General features: G+C 32.6%; 2 protein-coding genes across 2 annotated transcripts in view; both read left to right on the plus strand.

Moving 5' to 3' along the window:
• LOC125814193 (14-3-3 protein 7) overlaps positions 1-17200 on the plus strand; it is a 330997-nt gene that overhangs the window by 290154 nt on the left and 23643 nt on the right. The window lies entirely within an intron of this gene.
• LOC125814169 (uncharacterized) lies at positions 4734-13175 on the plus strand. Its single transcript, XM_049493624.1, has 5 exons — positions 4734-5772; positions 9343-9478; positions 9582-10167; positions 10294-11849; positions 12149-13175. The coding sequence occupies exons 1-5, from the start codon at positions 4844-4846 to the stop codon at positions 12509-12511; spliced, it is 3570 nt and encodes a 1189-aa protein (XP_049349581.1). The 5' UTR covers positions 4734-4843; the 3' UTR covers positions 12512-13175.

Genomic DNA, 17200 nt, shown 5'->3' on the forward strand with positions numbered 1-17200 from the left:
AACTTATTCCCGTATCCCCTATGCTCCCCCCTCTTCCTCCACCTGTAGCCGTACACCTCATCCTCCATCTCCTAACAATGGCACAGAGAATTCTCAAGTCGTTAACCTTATTAAACAGCTATTCGGGTATCCTACCGATTCAGTACCTAATCAGATTGATCATTCCGATTCCTTATCTGCTCCCACGAATGTGCTTGAATTGGCCAATGTGGGTTCAATTCGGCAGAAAAAGAATCGAGGTCGCCCTCGGAAGAGCGAGAATGGCAGGGCGAATAAGGTAGTGAAGCAGAGTGTAGTTTAAAAATGTAGTTCATTTATGGTAGGCAACTGGATTTTGATCATTGATGCATGGGATGATGATGATGAAATAAATGAAGGGCTCGTTTGGTTTGAATACAAATAAGATAAGTTATACCAATATGGATTGTATTCAGAATAATATGCATGATATAAATTTTTTAATGGCAAGCTTTAGAGCCCCCAAATCAAACCGGCTTTTTGTTATTTATTCTTAAAAATATTTTTTTTAAATTTTATTTAGCTTAAATATTTTTTTGTGTGCATTTCATGATGGTATGTATGTATTTAAAAATAAATTTTTCTTTTTATTTACATTAAAAATAGAATTTTTCACCTTAAGTTTGTTAAAGTAAAGGAGGTTTTATGAGAAATCAAAATATAAATAAACATAAGAATTAGTCAATTAAATTTATAAATAAAAATTATATTTATATAGAGTAATTTTTTAATAGAAAGATATGAAGAATTATCATAAAAATAAGGAGTAGTTAAGATTGTGAATGTTGTTATATATGATATTAAAAATAATGTAAATATATACATGAATGTGAAAAGTGACATTTTAGTTTTATCCTAAAACTATTTGATATTATCCTTCACACCAAATGATCCCGGAGTGATTTGGTAGTGACTTTTTCATTGGGAGTTTGAGTTATACAACTGGCGTTTCGTTTTACCATAAACCAATAATCAAAATAATAAGATATTTTTTTATCAGTTTTTGATTTATCGATTTTGATCGTTTGATTTTTTATTTAACCAATAAAAAAATATTTATAGAACAAATATATTTTCTTCAACAATTTTACACGACAAAACAATAATATAACTTTACAAACACACATAAAATAGAATAGTAATAACTACCATGAATATTACTATTTAACATGACGTAAATTTTGAAACTAAGTTATTTCTTTACAAAAAAATATCATTCACTTTATTTTTTATTTTATTTTCTTGGGAAGCTTTAGAGCTTCCAATCCAAACAGGCTCTTAGTTATTTATTCTTAAAAATAATTTTATTTTATTTTATTTAGCTTAAATATTTTACTGTTTGCATTTTATGATGGTACTGTATGTAATTAAAAATACAACGTTCTTTTTATTTACATTAAAAATAGAACTTTCCCTTAAGTTTGTTAAAGTAAAAGATGTTTGGTGAGAAATCAAAATATAAATAAACATAAGAATTAATCAATTAAATTTATAAATAAAAATTATATTTATATAATGTAATTTTTTAATAAAAAAATATCAAAAATTATGGAGTAGTAAAGATTGTGAATGTTATTATACATGTTATTAAAAATAATGTAATTATGCATGAATGTGAAAGTTTAATTCCAAGACTATTTGATATTATCCTTCACACCAATGTTCCTGGAGTGATTTGGTAGTGACTTTTTCATTGGGAGTTTGAGTTATACAACTAGCGTTTCATTTTACCATAAACCAGTAATCAAAGTAATAAGATATTTTTTATCAGTTTTCGATTTATCGATTTTCGTCCTTAATGGTTTGGTTTTTTATTTAACCAATAAGAAAATGTTTATAGAACAAATATATATCCTCCAACAATTTGACATGACAAAACAATTATATAACTTTACAACCACTCATAAAATAGAATAGTAATAACTACCATGAATATTACTAATCAAGGATAACACGAGAAATTAAGAGGAATAAGGTTCTTACTTTAGGTTTTAACCTTTTGTATAATGCAAAGTTGTGAACTCAAACTCAAAGTCACTATGAAGTGTGAATTATAGGCTAAAGGACAAAGACAATATCAGTTAAGGTACTAAGATTAATATTTTATATTTATATAGGAATAAAATAGTAAATTACTATAGTCTTAATGGGTTATCGGTTCACCCAATAAACTAATATTAAATATCAAAATTCAAATGATAATTTGAACTTTTATTATAAAAATCATTAAAAATTCATTAACTCATTAACCTAGCAATAATAAACCAATAACATTTTTTCAGTTCGATTTATTGGTTTGATTTTTGCACATTGGAGTTAGAACATGGGAAGAGACCTTTCCACACTCCTATTGGAGTCAGAACATGGGAGGAGAAAGATTAGGAGAGATAAGGGTGGGCATAAATATCAAAAACCGAACTGAATCGAACTAATTCGGTTCTTTGATTTTTCGGTTCGGTGTCGATGTTATTTTTTTAGAAGTTCGGTTCTTCGGTGTAAGGGTCTCAAAACTTCGGTGCACCGAAAAACCGAACTTTTATTTTTTAAAAATTAAAAATTAAAATATTTATATAAATGGGTATTCTCTTAACTAAAAATTAAAAATTCAATCAACAATTAAATCATTCATGAACAAATCAAAGTAACACCAAATGTACAATTCAATAGTTAACTTGAATTATTAATTTTCAAGAGAAACTCAAACATATTTCTACCAATGTACATTATGTAAAGGAACCATCTTCATACTTGTTTTTCTTGATAAATTGTTGGAGGCACAATGTTCTTGCTAAAGACAAATATAGTCTTTTAGTTAGCACAATAAGTGTTCCACGGTAATATGCATCATTCCTTAACATAGTTTTAAATTTCTAAGTATCTTATACTATATCCTTATTTTATTTTTCATTCACACCGAAAAAATGATTTTAAAATACCGAACTAAACCGAACCGAAGTACAAAAAACCGAACCGATTTAGTTTGGTTTAATATATGGTGCACACTTTTCTAAAACCGAAAACCAAAAAACCGAACCGAAGTTTGATAAAACCGAACACCCACCTCTAAGGAGAGACATTGAGCTGATTTGAGTGAAAATAATAAACTAAGGAGATAATTAAGTGTGTAAGACTCTATTTTAGGAAATAATTAAGTGGTAGAATTCTATTTTAGGAAAATAATAAAGTCGAAGGACTTTATTTTATGGAAATAAGAATAAATTAGGAAGATAATTAAGCGGCTAAGACTCTATTTTAGGAAAATAATTAAGTGGTAATCTCTATTTTAGAAAAACAATTAAGTGAGAGGACTTTATTTTAGGGAGATAATTATGTGGGAAAAACTCTACTTTAGGCTATTTTAAAGAAGTGATGTATTTTAATGTATCTGAATCCATATGATATATACAATTAATAAATGGGAAAAGGACAAATATACTCCCGAACTATTGTAAATGATATGCAGATACCCTTCGTCATACTTTTGGGATATTTGTGCCATTGTCGTCCAAAAACCAGAGCATATATACCATTTATACTAACGGGCATACACATGTCATAATCTTATCCACTGACCCAACATTTATTAAATATCAGATCGACGGATAAGATTGCGCCACATGTCCCTATTTAGTCTTTCGTTAGAGTGAATGACATATATGCTCTAGTTTTTGAACGGCAGGGGCACCAATGTCCCTAAAGTATGACGGAGGGTACCATTTACGATAGTTCGAGGGTATGTTTATCTTTTTTCTCATTAATAAATAATTATTTAAAAGCTTAAATTGAATTAGTAGATATGATATAACTGTACATCTAATTAGTCATTTTTTCCAAAAATACTTACAAAACCATTTAAAAATTGTTAGCCTAATAATTCAATACCGATAAATTAATACTCTAATATTTTTTTCAGTTCGATTTATCAGTTAATTCAATTTTTACATATCTACTTATAATCAAGGAAGTAAATTAACAATCTTAATTTCTTAGGTTCAATTCTTAATAAAAAAAAATGTGAGTGCTAATTTTTTTAATGGTGATTAGGTGTGTTCACGATTTGAATAAAAATCGATTCAAACCGAACCAAATTTATTAAATAAATCAATTTTATTTGGGTTAGGTGTGGTTTGGTTTTAGACTTTTAAAAATCGATATTATTTGGGGATATTATGGTTTTGTTCGAAAAAATCCAAAGAAATAACCGAACCGAACCGACGATATTATATACATATATTTTATTATTATATATACATAATATATTATTTTTACAAACAATTTTAAAGATCTTATATGTGTTTTCATCAAGATTTATTTATAATTTACTTATGAAAGCAACAATGCCAAGGTGATAATATTTATCTTATCGATTTCATGTACATGAGTGCCTATAACAATTTTTTATGAGATTGAAAATGTCATAGTAAATTCAATGGTTGAAAGTTATGTAATGTCAGTCATTCTAACTATTTTTGTTTTGAATTGATTTTTGTTACTTTTTTGCTGAGTTATTTCTTTCATTTTTGTCTATGGTTAATAACAGAATCAATCTGAACCAAAACCGATAACAACTAAACCAATAAATATATATTATATTTGATTTGATTTGGTTTTAATAATTTTAAAATCGATTAAATTGGTTTGGTTTGGATTTTGATCAGTAACCGATCCAAACCAAATAAAACAGGCCTATAACCTATTACCTCACTCTGCTTCTTCTTCTTCTACCAATAGAAAGAAGTTCACAAAACCAAGCAACAGTTAAAAATTCCTTGAAAAGTAAAAACAAATCGATCTTCCCTCCCAAAACTTATACAATTCTTTTTTCATGGCTTCCGTTACCGTCGATTCTTCTTCCGCCACCGTCCCTGACGGCGCACTTCAAGCAGAATCAATCCCAACCGTTGATCTCCGACTCCTTTCTCAATCTGAACTTTACTCCCTCTCTCTCTGTTCCACCGCTGCTTTCAACCCTTGCCGGGACGACGATGTCATTATCCCTAAAATCGACCGTTCCGTTTTCAATGAATCCGCTGGGTCCCGCAAACAAACCTATTCCCGTCTCCGTCTTGCCCCCGCTGCTGCCGCCTCTGCTTCCTCCTCCGCCATCCGTAGCCGTACACCTCACCTCCGTAATTCTCCTCACCCTCTTCAGAATCCATCTCCAAACAATGGCCCAGCGAATTCGGAGAGTTCCCAAATCGTTACCCTTCTTAAACAACTATTTGGTTCGGGTACTCAAAAGAACCCTACCGATTTGGTACCTATCCGGGTTGATTATTCCGATTCCTTATCTGTACCCTCGCATGTGCCTGTTCCCGGGCTCGAATTGGCCAATGTGGGTTCAGTTGGGCAGAAAAGGAAACGAGGTCGGCCTAGGAAGAATGAGAATGGTGTCCGGGTAGCTGAGGTTAAAGTGGATGAGGTAGTGAAGGACATTGTAGTTTATCAAAATGTGGATGATAGCGATAAAGAGATCATGAATAAGGATGGTATACTAGTGGATTTGGCAGTTCTAGGAGCATTGGTGGATCCGTTTGGCCTAGAACTGAGGCGGAGGACAGAGGGGTTGGGGAGTGCAGAGGAGTTGTTAGGGTTTCTGGGGAGATTGAATGGGCAATGGGGGAGTACGCGAAAGAAGAGGAGGATTGTGGATGCAGATGAGTTTGGGAGTGTGCTGCCAAAAAGTTGGAAGCTTTTGCTTTCTATTAAGAGGAAAGAAGGCCGTTCATGGTTGCATTGTCGACGCTACATAAGGTTTTTAGAAATGCTTTTGTTTCTCTTATTGCCTTTTGTTACCTTTATTGATTTTCTTGCCATGAGTGTTTTATGGTTAGGGTATTAGAGAACTCTAATTTGGCTTTAGAGTTTAACCATAAATATTGAGCAAATGCACTTGAACAGAAAGCAATGATACAGAGGATTCATAGAACTAAATTTAACTAATTTAGGATTGATGCATAGTTGATTTTTTTGATCATTTATGGTAAGCAACTGGATCTTGATGTCTCTAGGGACATGATTCTCATCAAAGCCTAACATAGATGATAATGAAATAAATGAAGTGATTTGGTCGTGACTCTTTCATTGGGAGTTTGAGTTATACAACTAGCGTTTTGTTTCCTATCATATTTATTTGTTTTGATAACAGCAACAACAACATACCTAGTGTTATCCTTTGGGGAGGGGTGGTGGTGTGTACACAACCTTTCCCCTACTTGTGAATGTAGAGAGGTTGTTTCCGATAAACCCTCAACTCAAGTAAAGCATAATAAAAACCAGTATGGAAAGGAAAATATAGTAGTGAAGCAACCATGCTGAAAGATAATGGAGAAAGAATAGTAGCAATAACACATAATACGATAATCGAAGCAGAGGAACAATAAGTAATAATAGAATTGAAGGAAAACATGCATATGCGTAATAATAGCAAAACTGGTGAGGGAAAATAGACAAAGCTTGACTACCTCTTAATCTTCTACCCCAGTTGTTGACCTCCATATCCTTCTATCTAAGGTCATGTCCTTGCTAACAAAATGGTCTGAAAAGATAACACAAACTGGACTTGTCCAAATTATGACAAGACTCTAGCAAGTCCAGAACATCCAACACATCAGTTGCAAAAGACCCTCTATTCCGAAACAAAAAATTATGAATACATTTAAATTTTGTAACAGCTACTCATTCCCAATTCCCACCATAGCATCTTTTATTCCTTTCTAGCTATATAGTCCATGCTATGCACAAGGGGACTGTCCTCCAAAGCTTCTTCTGTCTCCTGACAATTCTTTGTGTTTGCCAAATATGAGTAGCTCTCTTAAATTTGATGACATTACCCAATGAACTCCAAAAATGCATAAAAATATAGATCAAATCTGCCATGAAAGCTACTATAGTAGCATGTAATCCACCGTTTCACTAGCATTCTCACATAAAAGCACCTGATGCAAAGAATAAATCCTCTCTTCTGCAGCAAGCTACTTTGGTTGGTAATTTAGTCCTACATATCAATTTCCTAGGCCATTCTTTTTCACATTTATCGGGATTAGATTTTCTTGGCGATACAATTCATAGGTTTGTATGCCTAAAACTTCTTCACTTGTTTCTATTGCAACTTTATAGAAGTTACTCCCTCATTTCATTGTCTTTGTTTGCCTAGGCTCAAAGTTTAAAGAATGTATAGAAGATTTTGAATCTCGTGGTCTTAAATTAAAGGTGTGTATAACATATGAAATGTGCCCTTTGAATCTTGTGTTTTAAACATGCAGTATTATTTCTACAAGGAAGTGCCATTAAGGGTAAAGTGATTGTGTTGGAATTCAAAAATTACTAAACCTAGAAAGTTGATGTACTTCACGAAGCAAACTAAAAAGGAAAGTAAGACACGTATAATGTAACAGTGGGAATATTTGCTTTGAAAAAGGTTGATGCTACTATTTTGTATACAAATTAGAAAAATGAAATTATTTCTAGAATTCTTTTGGTAAGTAAGAATTTTATTTACCAAAGGGGGATCACTACAGTTAAAATTATTGGAAGAATTTGTCCTTACAAATATATTTGAATAGAATGTAAATTTTTTGAGAAAGGTAACTTGTATTATAAACAAAAGAATACATAAGGAGTATTCTAGTAATACTTACACCCAAAAGTTGCAAAAAGCAAAGAACTCCTATGGAGGTCATAAGAACTCTAAAATACTAGGAATATCCTCTGCATCTTGAGGATATTCATATTTACTCCAAAAAAAAGAAAAGAACCAGGCAATTCTGCTTCAGATTCTGCATAGAGCAGCTCTTGTTTTTAAAACATCTTTGGTTCCTCTCCATCCGTATAGACCACCAAATGCAGGCAGAGACAATCTTCCATCTCTCCCTGTGTCTTGTTCCAACAAGCTAGAGCTTCTTTGATGTTCCTCGGCATAGTCCAACAGATTCCCCTTGAGTTGATGAAAATCTGCCACAACTTCGCAGTCTCTCTACAAAGTAGAAAGAGATGATTTATTGTCTCAACCTCACATTCACAAAACCAACACCTGGAACAGATTTGCATACCTCTTTTCATGAGGTTGTGTTGAGTGAGTGCAGCCTGATTGGCTAACAACCAAGTGAAACATGCTATCTTGAATGGTATCTTGACTTTCCAAATCATCTTCCAAGGCCATCCACCTATATGAGTACCAGGTCTTTGTGAGCTTCTATAAGCCAAGCCAACTGAAAATTTGCCTTGCTTATCTGGATTCCAGAAAAGATTGTCCTCATTTGTGTTTAGATCTTTGCATTGCTCTAGAATGTTGAGTAGCTCAACTATTCTATTGACCTCCCAATCATTTAGGTGTCTTCTAAACCTTAGATCCCACCCTTGATTATCTCTCATTTCTCTGATTGTAGCCTCTTTATGAAGGCTCATGTTGAACAAAATAGGGAACCTATTTCTCAAAGTCACCTGATCCACCCATTTGTCTTCCCAAAACAAAGTCCTTCCACCATTCCCTACCTTGATTTTGCATTTGTTAAAGAATTTGATCCATAAATTTCTGATGGATCTCCATACTCCAGATCCATAGGGTTGTGTGGACAGGTTGGTGATCCACAAATTCTCCACACCAAACCTAGCCTTTATTGTTTCCTTCCAGAGAGCTTGTTCTTGTGAGGCAAATTGTGTGTGTATATATATATATATATGACTTTGCTTTTTTCCTTTTCTGCAATAACCTTGTTCAGTTTGGTCTCTTTGATGTCCTCAAGCACATTTATAGCCTATTTGACCAAGCTTTTGACAAGTTAAAAACCTTTTTTTTATTCCGAAAGAAAACACTCTTTTTGGAGATTGGAGATATTTGGCAAAAAATGAGAAGTGCTTTTGAAAGCAAAAGTAGTTTTTTGGTGTTGTGGGAGAAGTTACAAACTTCAGCTTCTTGTAAAAAGTAGAAGCATAAAATTTACTTATTCGAGGCAAAAGCATCCTTACCAAAAAATTGTATTTTTTTTTATGACAAGGGAAACCAGCTACCCTTTGGGTGCGCACATGGTAAAACCCCCGCTCCTATGCAATAGCTCGCAAACCACATAGGAGAGGTAACCTGCATCATGTTTATACATTCATAACACCTTAAGGTTACTTTTTCCAGCCATCTCCTTTCATTTTCTCCAATAGGTTCTTCTTGTTATCATAATTTGCAATTGCTGACATTTGTAGCTTGAACAAAACCCAAGCTTATCCAACAGTGTACACATGATTTGGAATTAGTATTGTGATATTTGTTTACTCCTCTCTCTCTCTTATATGCGTTCAATTTAGATGACGTAAGACATTTGAATTTCTCAGCCCTAATGGACGGCAATTTGGCACATGCAAGGAAGTCTCTTCATATTTGCTCTTTCTTCATGGTGAAAGGAAGGAAAATCTTCCAACATATGCGAATGGCAGTGGAACTGTTGAGATCACCAATGCATGTGCTTTGGTTAGTGTAAGCTTAACCATTTTTTTAAAAAAATAATACATTTTTTCTGGTCCTGCTTTATTTTCCCCTTACATGGAGCTTTGATGCATCAAATATGTTTCAGACTTCAGATCTCAGAATTCAAGATGGTGGCAAAAAGGAAAACTCTGTTTTTCATAACTCATCCCCTGCTGTTGGTCATGGGGAGTTGCAAGTTCTAGTGAATTTTGGAGAACTATCGGAGGTCCAAGTAGGAGATCTCTTGCACTGTGACAAATGCAATGTGACGTTTAATAATAAGGATGATTTATTGCAGCACCAGTTATTTTCCCATCAGAGAAGGAGATCTAGAAATGGTGGTCAATCCATTACTGACGGGGTAATAATTAGAGACGGAAAATTTGAATGTCAATTCTGCCATAAGACATTTGAAGAAAAGCATCGATACAATGGTCATGTTGGGAACCATGTTAAGAAGCAGGTAAAGACTGTGGATGGATCTCTTCCAATCAAATTGGGAGGGGGTGTTGAACCTGTGGTGTCTAGCAGAGCCATGCTGAGGGATCCCATTATGCAGGATTCAGTTGTTTTGCCAAGGAACTCGACAGAAAATGCTGGTGTAATTACAGATGCTGGTGACAATCCTGCATCAACTAGTAAAATCCAGGAGGAGGATCACATGGAGACTGACGATAGACTAGAAGGTCTGGGTGAGGCTATGGATACTGCCCGTAATAAAACTACTTTGTGTTTAAGTTTTGAAGCATTTACATTCAATAACAATGATAATAATTATTGTGGAACACCACGTGACTAACTGTTTGCTGATATTGCAGCTGAAGGAACCAGTAATGGTTGTCATAACCAGGAAGGGAGTTCTGTGAGCCGTTCCCCTATTTCATCGAATGAAAAAACATGTGTGGATATAAGCAATGTAATTGTCGGCTCCAACATAGAAGAACCTGAACAGGAAGGTTTACTTTGTTCAAATGACATTGTTGATTCGTGTGGTGTTAGTATGGAAGATGGCAATTTTTTCCCTACAGTGGATGAGAGCAAAGTAGATGGTAGGTCTGTAGATACTGAGTCAACAACTGTTTTATGCAGTAATGCCAGTCTGCCGGGTGGGAATAGTTTGATAAAAGCCAGACAAATTCCACATACTGAAGATCACTCAGGGAAGAACATTGATGATCTGAATGGTGTATCCTTTCTGGCAGAAACATCTAAAGGAAACAGAGATTTAAAGAGCAGCACAGGTACCCCATCTTGTGACAAGGAAGGATCCACTGTAGATTATGTCGGAGTTCTTTCTGGTTGCGTAGGTGAGCATAAACCTAGTAGCATGATGTCTGATATGGAAAATAAGGAGTGTGGCAGTCTTGTTGATTCAAATGACAATAAGCTGATTATGAAAGAGGACAATTATGCATTTGTTCCACATCCAGATAAACATGTAAATACAGCTGAAAGAGATGCGGTTGATGTTTCTGCTTGCGTTCTAGAGGAGCTTGGACAGAAGAAAGGTGATGAGAGTAGTCTGCTTTCTCCGGCATGTGACAAGAACAGTGAGGTTGAATCTCTGATTTTTAATGATTTGAAAACAAGTGCAGATGAGCCCAAGATTAGTGAGCTGCAGAGTGTTAGAAGTAATAGTGACAATCATGCTGTGAAAAAAGTTGCTGCCAGTGACATAGAGAAGGAAAAAAGTCTTGCATTCTGCCCGCTTTTTCCGGCCATGAATGCAAGGGCATCATGTGCAGAAGATGACTATACCAAAGTTTACCAAAGCACACTGGAAGGTAATGATCTGCAAAGGTCTGCAAGTGCATTGTTTTCTACAACCAATGTACCAGAAGCTTCTACCAAGGAATATACCATGCACAGGAGCTATAACAACTCTTTGAAAGAATCTAAATTTGATTGTCTAGAAAACCCTAGACATCATGATCTAAATGTTGTTTTCGACAATTCTCATGTGGATCTAGGTGTAAATTTGAACTGCACAACTTTCCAACTTGGCATGGAGGAAACATATGGCGTTCAGGATAATCTCCAGAAAAGATTGGAGACCGATAAACATGGAGAAGTAGGGATTGATTTAAGGGATTCGTCTTTCAAGGAAAAAGCAGGGGATTTTGGAAGTAATTTCAACACCGATTTTCATAGTCAATTGTGGAATGAACACAAATTAGATGAAGTTGATAACTCTGGAAAGAAGATCATTACTAGTTTTGGTTGTGGAGATGCCAAACCTAATGAGGATGTCATGGCTGGAAGTATTTGGAGAGTGGGTGTAGAAAATGTCATGCAAGGTGGCTCAGCAGACAATTCAACCTCAGTAGCGCAGTCATCTAATTGTTTCCAGACTTATGATGTTTTGTCAGATAAGGTATGCAATATAATATATTGGACTAATTTTCTTTCTGTATATATATAATATGTGTGTCTGACTATTTTAGTTTGAGAAATATATCATACTGCCATGCATTTGAAGAAAAATGCTATAGCATATTAGTCAAGTAGTAGTTGCAGTTCTCTTTGCATATACTCTTAATTAACCAATTTTCCTATTAGAAACGATCAGAAAAGACTTGCAGATATTTTTTTAGTTATGAAGAGTGTTGTGAATTTTTTAACCATTATATTCGATAACTTATCATATATTTCTTAACTTGCTATTTTGGACAGGTTCCCAATCTTTTTGGAGAGAATGAGAAGTATGATGGCAACACTGGCTTTGATGGGTTGAACTCAGACAGAAGTGGACCAGTGGAATATAGTTTCATGAGTACACAAAGTTCAAATTCCCTTCAAGAAGAGCCTCGAGTTTTACCCTACGATGTGGATATAGAACAAGGATTTAATTCGTCATTTTGGCTCGGAAAAGACAATTTAATGCCAAATTTAGCTGGCAGTAATCAGGTGACTATGGTATGCGTTTGGTGCAGAAATCTGTTTTATCAAGATTCTAACCAGTTAGAAGCTGGTTCAATTGGTGCAATGTGTCCAACCTGCAGTGGGAGTACTGCAGGGCAGTTTAGCTTTATGTAGCACTTGTTATTGAACATAGATTTCAGACAGTGGATTAGGTTAAAGGGAGGTATTTTGCTCATCCAAAACTGGAAAACAATTAGAAACTCCAGATTGATGTTAGTTAAATTAGTAGGTAACCTTCCCTATTCTTTTGACTGAAATAAGTCAAACCACCAACTGTGTCTTAGAGAAGATAATGAGATTTTTATCTTCTTTAGTCTTTTTTTTTTTTTTTTTTGAATCAATGTAGTCCCAGTTTTCTGTTATACACAACATGGTAGGATCAGGATCCATCAGTCGGACCAAAACATTTCACGATTTTTAGATTATTAGGTAGTTGCTGAATGCGTCTCCGATTTGAGTTGTGGATGGGAGAATATGAAGAAGCAACTTTGATCGGTTAGCAGCAGCATGATGGAGGATGGATGAAGAAGCTATTTTTGAGGTCAGTTTGCAGAGATGACAATGATATCCTCCCCTACCGGTATCTCATTGAGATTCTTCTTTCAAGTGATTCTCTTACTGTTTACTACTTTGGGCATTTTTAAGTTTTCTGGTAGAAGTTGGTTTTTGCAGCTGTGTTCTATGTTTTGTATTTTTGCCTTTTGTTTACTTATTAGACAGGCAAACACAGTAGTTGTTTAGGTAATGCAGCTTAGCAAGTAATGTGATTCTATACAATGCTCCCTTGACTGACAAGCTTGGATATTATTAGGTTTGAAAGTTCCACTTTTGGTTTAGTTTTAGGTTTAGATCAATCAAAAATACATTAAGTTTTGTGGATCTTTTGATTTTCAACTAAAAATGCCTAATACTCGTATCCCTTTTTGTTATTTTATTGGGTGTTGGGGTGGGGGGCTGGGGGTTGCTTTATAGCTGGCTTGTCAAGTTCAAGGATTAACATTTTGTTTGGTACAAAGATTAGTAATTAATAATGTAGGGATTAGTAATGCAGGATTTAATAGTACAAAGATTATTTCTACCAAGTGTTTGGTTCATTGTTTTCCACCTCATCTTTTGTTTAGATTAAAACTTTATAAAAAAACTCTTTCTAATTATGCCCTTAAATTATTATGTAATTGGGTTAAGGTAAATAATTGCCGGATGATATTATTTTTTTATGGCCTTCTAACTAGCTATGAGAAGAACAATTTTGTTGTCGTGTTTGCCTCTTTTTTTTCACTTAAATTATTTGAAGATAAATAATTGTCATCTTAGTAAATTGATCCACTTACAAAATGTCAATTTTTAATTTAAAAAAGATAAACTATCAACTTTTAAAATTGAAAAGACGGTAAACAATAGTAAAATTGAATAAACCATCTACATTTACACATAAAAATTGCAAGTTGTAATTTTAATATGTATGCAATTTTATAAATTGTTCAAAACACAAATAATTAGAAAATCACACACACACACACACATATATCAACAAATTATACATTTAATTAAGATCACAAACGTCATTTGGTGATATATTTTTCTTTTTAATTAGTTAATATTAAACAACTCACATTTCAAATATTGTATTAATTTGTATTGGATTTATTTAGTAACAAACAACTCTCTCTAAATAATTTGTAAGCTAATTTATTTAAATAAATTTACTAGTACAAATATAAAACATAAAATCAAGAAAATAAAAATAATAATAAAATGATTTGAGGAATATTTTTGTCTTTACATAGACTTATCACATGTATTACTAATACCTCCAAAATGAGAGGTATTAGTAATACATCCTATAATACCATGCAGGAGGTAAAATTAAACCATGGATTATTTATACATAGGCCCAATTTCCTACCAAACATAGTATTTTAATAATGAGTAAATTTTAGGTTTAGCAAACATAAAAATCATATTTGTATGTTATAAGTATATTTTGTATAATTGCAATCCATAACAAACTTTATGTTTGCTGTGGCTATTAATCTGTATATTTTGGTATACATATACATAAAAAATATGTATTTGGGTCTATTTGTATATTTCGATATACAAATGGGTCCTGCATTTGTATATTTTGGTACTACAAATAGGTCCCGCATTTGTATATTTTGGTCTATTTGTATATTTTGGTATACAAATGGGTCTTGCATTTGTATATTTCGGTATACAAATGGGTCCTGCATTTGTATATTTTGGTATACAAATGGGATGGCAAAAAACATGAAATGTTTGTTGCGAATTACAAATAAAAGAAACTATGGCTATAACATTCAATTTGAATTAATAATTTATTATTTTATACAATTTTCCCTTAAATAATACCACACATAATACATGGCCTATTTATTTTAATGCGGCCTACCAAACAACACACCCCTTAATAACAAATTTAGTCAGTTAACTCTCAATTAAACAAGTACTATAGGCTTCCTGTAAGTTAGAGAGTAAAAAAGGGAGGGGGGGGGGGGGAGTTTGATGCGTTCTATATAGTACATAAAATAAATTTTCTGTTTATTTTTTTGATAAATAATTCTAAGGAAGTTTTAGTTGATTTAACATCAAAGTACTTATCAACACCTTTTTATCAAACACACTAATGGAGTAATGACCTAATATAAATTTCACTTCCTATTTAAACACGTAACTTCATATCTAGTTTCTAACACTTATATCAACTTCTTCTAATTAGTTAATGTATGGCCAAAAAAAAAAATAGTGTATGAAGTTTCATTCAGTTAGAAAAAGATATTTGTATATTGCACATGATTGTGTTTTGCATATCTATTTTTGTGTAGCATAGATAAATTAAAGGTGGCCTCCAAGTTGACATAGTTTTGGGACCAAACTTTCTATTGGGAATGTGACTCATTTTCTCACTAAAACTTAAGTAAAAGCTTAGATTTACAAATAACTTTCTCTCTTCGTTTGAATGAATTCTATAAGGTTCAACTACTTAAATTCATATTTTGTATATATATGGAAAAAAATAAACTTGAAAAAGTAATATGTATTTGTAATAAGATTACACTTATTTTACCCCATTAATTTTAAATCTTGCATGTATTTTTTATTGCCAAAATTTCAATAAATTAATAATAATAATATAGCTCAAGCAACTTGTTGCTCATCATTGATGTCAACTACCAATCATAGTCTTGTAGGCCAATAATTAGCTGTGTAACATTTCTTATTTTTAGAATTTGAGTTTTAAATTTATTTCTTCATTCTGTTTTTAACTCTATAATCTCATGATTGAGCAGGTAATATATATGCTTCCTTTTTGTTTTGTTCTTTTGCAAAAGATTCATGGAATTTAGAATGTGGTTGGTGTTAGAATTATTAGGTATATGATAGTATTTGTTTGATTTGATATTATCTTTTGTTTACAAAATATGAATAAAATTTTACTTTTAATTTTAATTTCAAATTATAATTTAAAATCTCAAATTATTTTAAAAGTAGGATTTCAAATACTAAGTTGTGAGTTCATTTTTTTTTAAATAATGTAAATTTGATTCATAAATTTATAGTTTACAAAAAAAGGCTCATTATTGTAAATCTTACCAAAAAAAAAAAGTTGTTTGTACCATTTAAAAAATAATAATTATAATTAACGAATAACTAATTATTACTATTGTTGATTTTCTAGACCAATAGATGTGAATTTGAAAATTTGTAATAACATATAATCACAATCATTTATTTATAAAAGTAATATAGAGATATGTGATGGCAATGGGGCAGTGATGTGCAGGGCGGGGCGGGTTGAGCTTAACCTGTAAAATTTTTAATCCGTCCCGCTCCGTTCACATAATTTTTTTTATTTTCAACCCGCCTGCATAGACGCACCCCGCATAATTTTTTCAATATTTTCTTTTTCTAGTTAAATTTGATGCTAAAAATAAAATTCATAAAAATAAATTCATTTTCATTTACTATATTGAATATTTTAGTAGCATTAGAGAAATTATCTTACTAAATAATGTTCTATCACTCTATAACATGTAAAAAATTAAAATTAAGTTTGAACCCACATAAAGTCGCATAAACTACAAACCGCCTCGTATAATTTTTAAAAAACCCACTTCAACTAGCCCCGCAAGTCTCCCGCCCCACACAATCTTAGACCCGCCCCATCCCTTATAGCCTTAAACCCATTCTGCCCTGCATCCGCCTCATTGCCATCCTTATGATTTGCTAATGCGACGACTTAAGATATTTCGATACTTTGTTTATGAATTATAATTTGCTCATTCGATAAGATTATATAAGAGTCAAGAAGTTTGGATTATTTTCACAAATTATGGGTTTTTCTATTTGTGTTCTCTTTTTCTTCTATTTTGATGTGCTTTATTTGTGTCAAACTTCTATTATAAACAATCTCTTTTATCCTCATAAATTAGAAGATAAAGTTATACACACACCATTTTTTATAAACCTCATCTATAAAATTTACATTATCATTATAAATATATAGGATTTGTTAAAATAAAGATTTATTAAATCATAATTAGTTTTTTGGTCCAAAAGAAGTTGAGAGCTTCGATAATTTTAATGCATAACCAGCTTAGCACAATAAAAAATATCTAGGCTTAATTTCATATAAAATATACGCACCATAAAATTATAGTTTTTCTTTTAATTTACCCTTCCTTGAAGGTGTTCTAACGACTCTTTTCAAGTTAATGCTATGGATTTTGATTTGAGTTGATAAAGTCTGCATATACTTTATGTTTTTTTAAATCTCACTTC

The sequence above is a fragment of the Solanum verrucosum genome, unplaced genomic scaffold, assembly GCF_900185275.1.
Source record: "Solanum verrucosum unplaced genomic scaffold, falcon-dt-bn FXZP01000230.1, whole genome shotgun sequence".
NCBI lineage: Eukaryota > Viridiplantae > Streptophyta > Magnoliopsida > Solanales > Solanaceae > Solanum > Solanum verrucosum.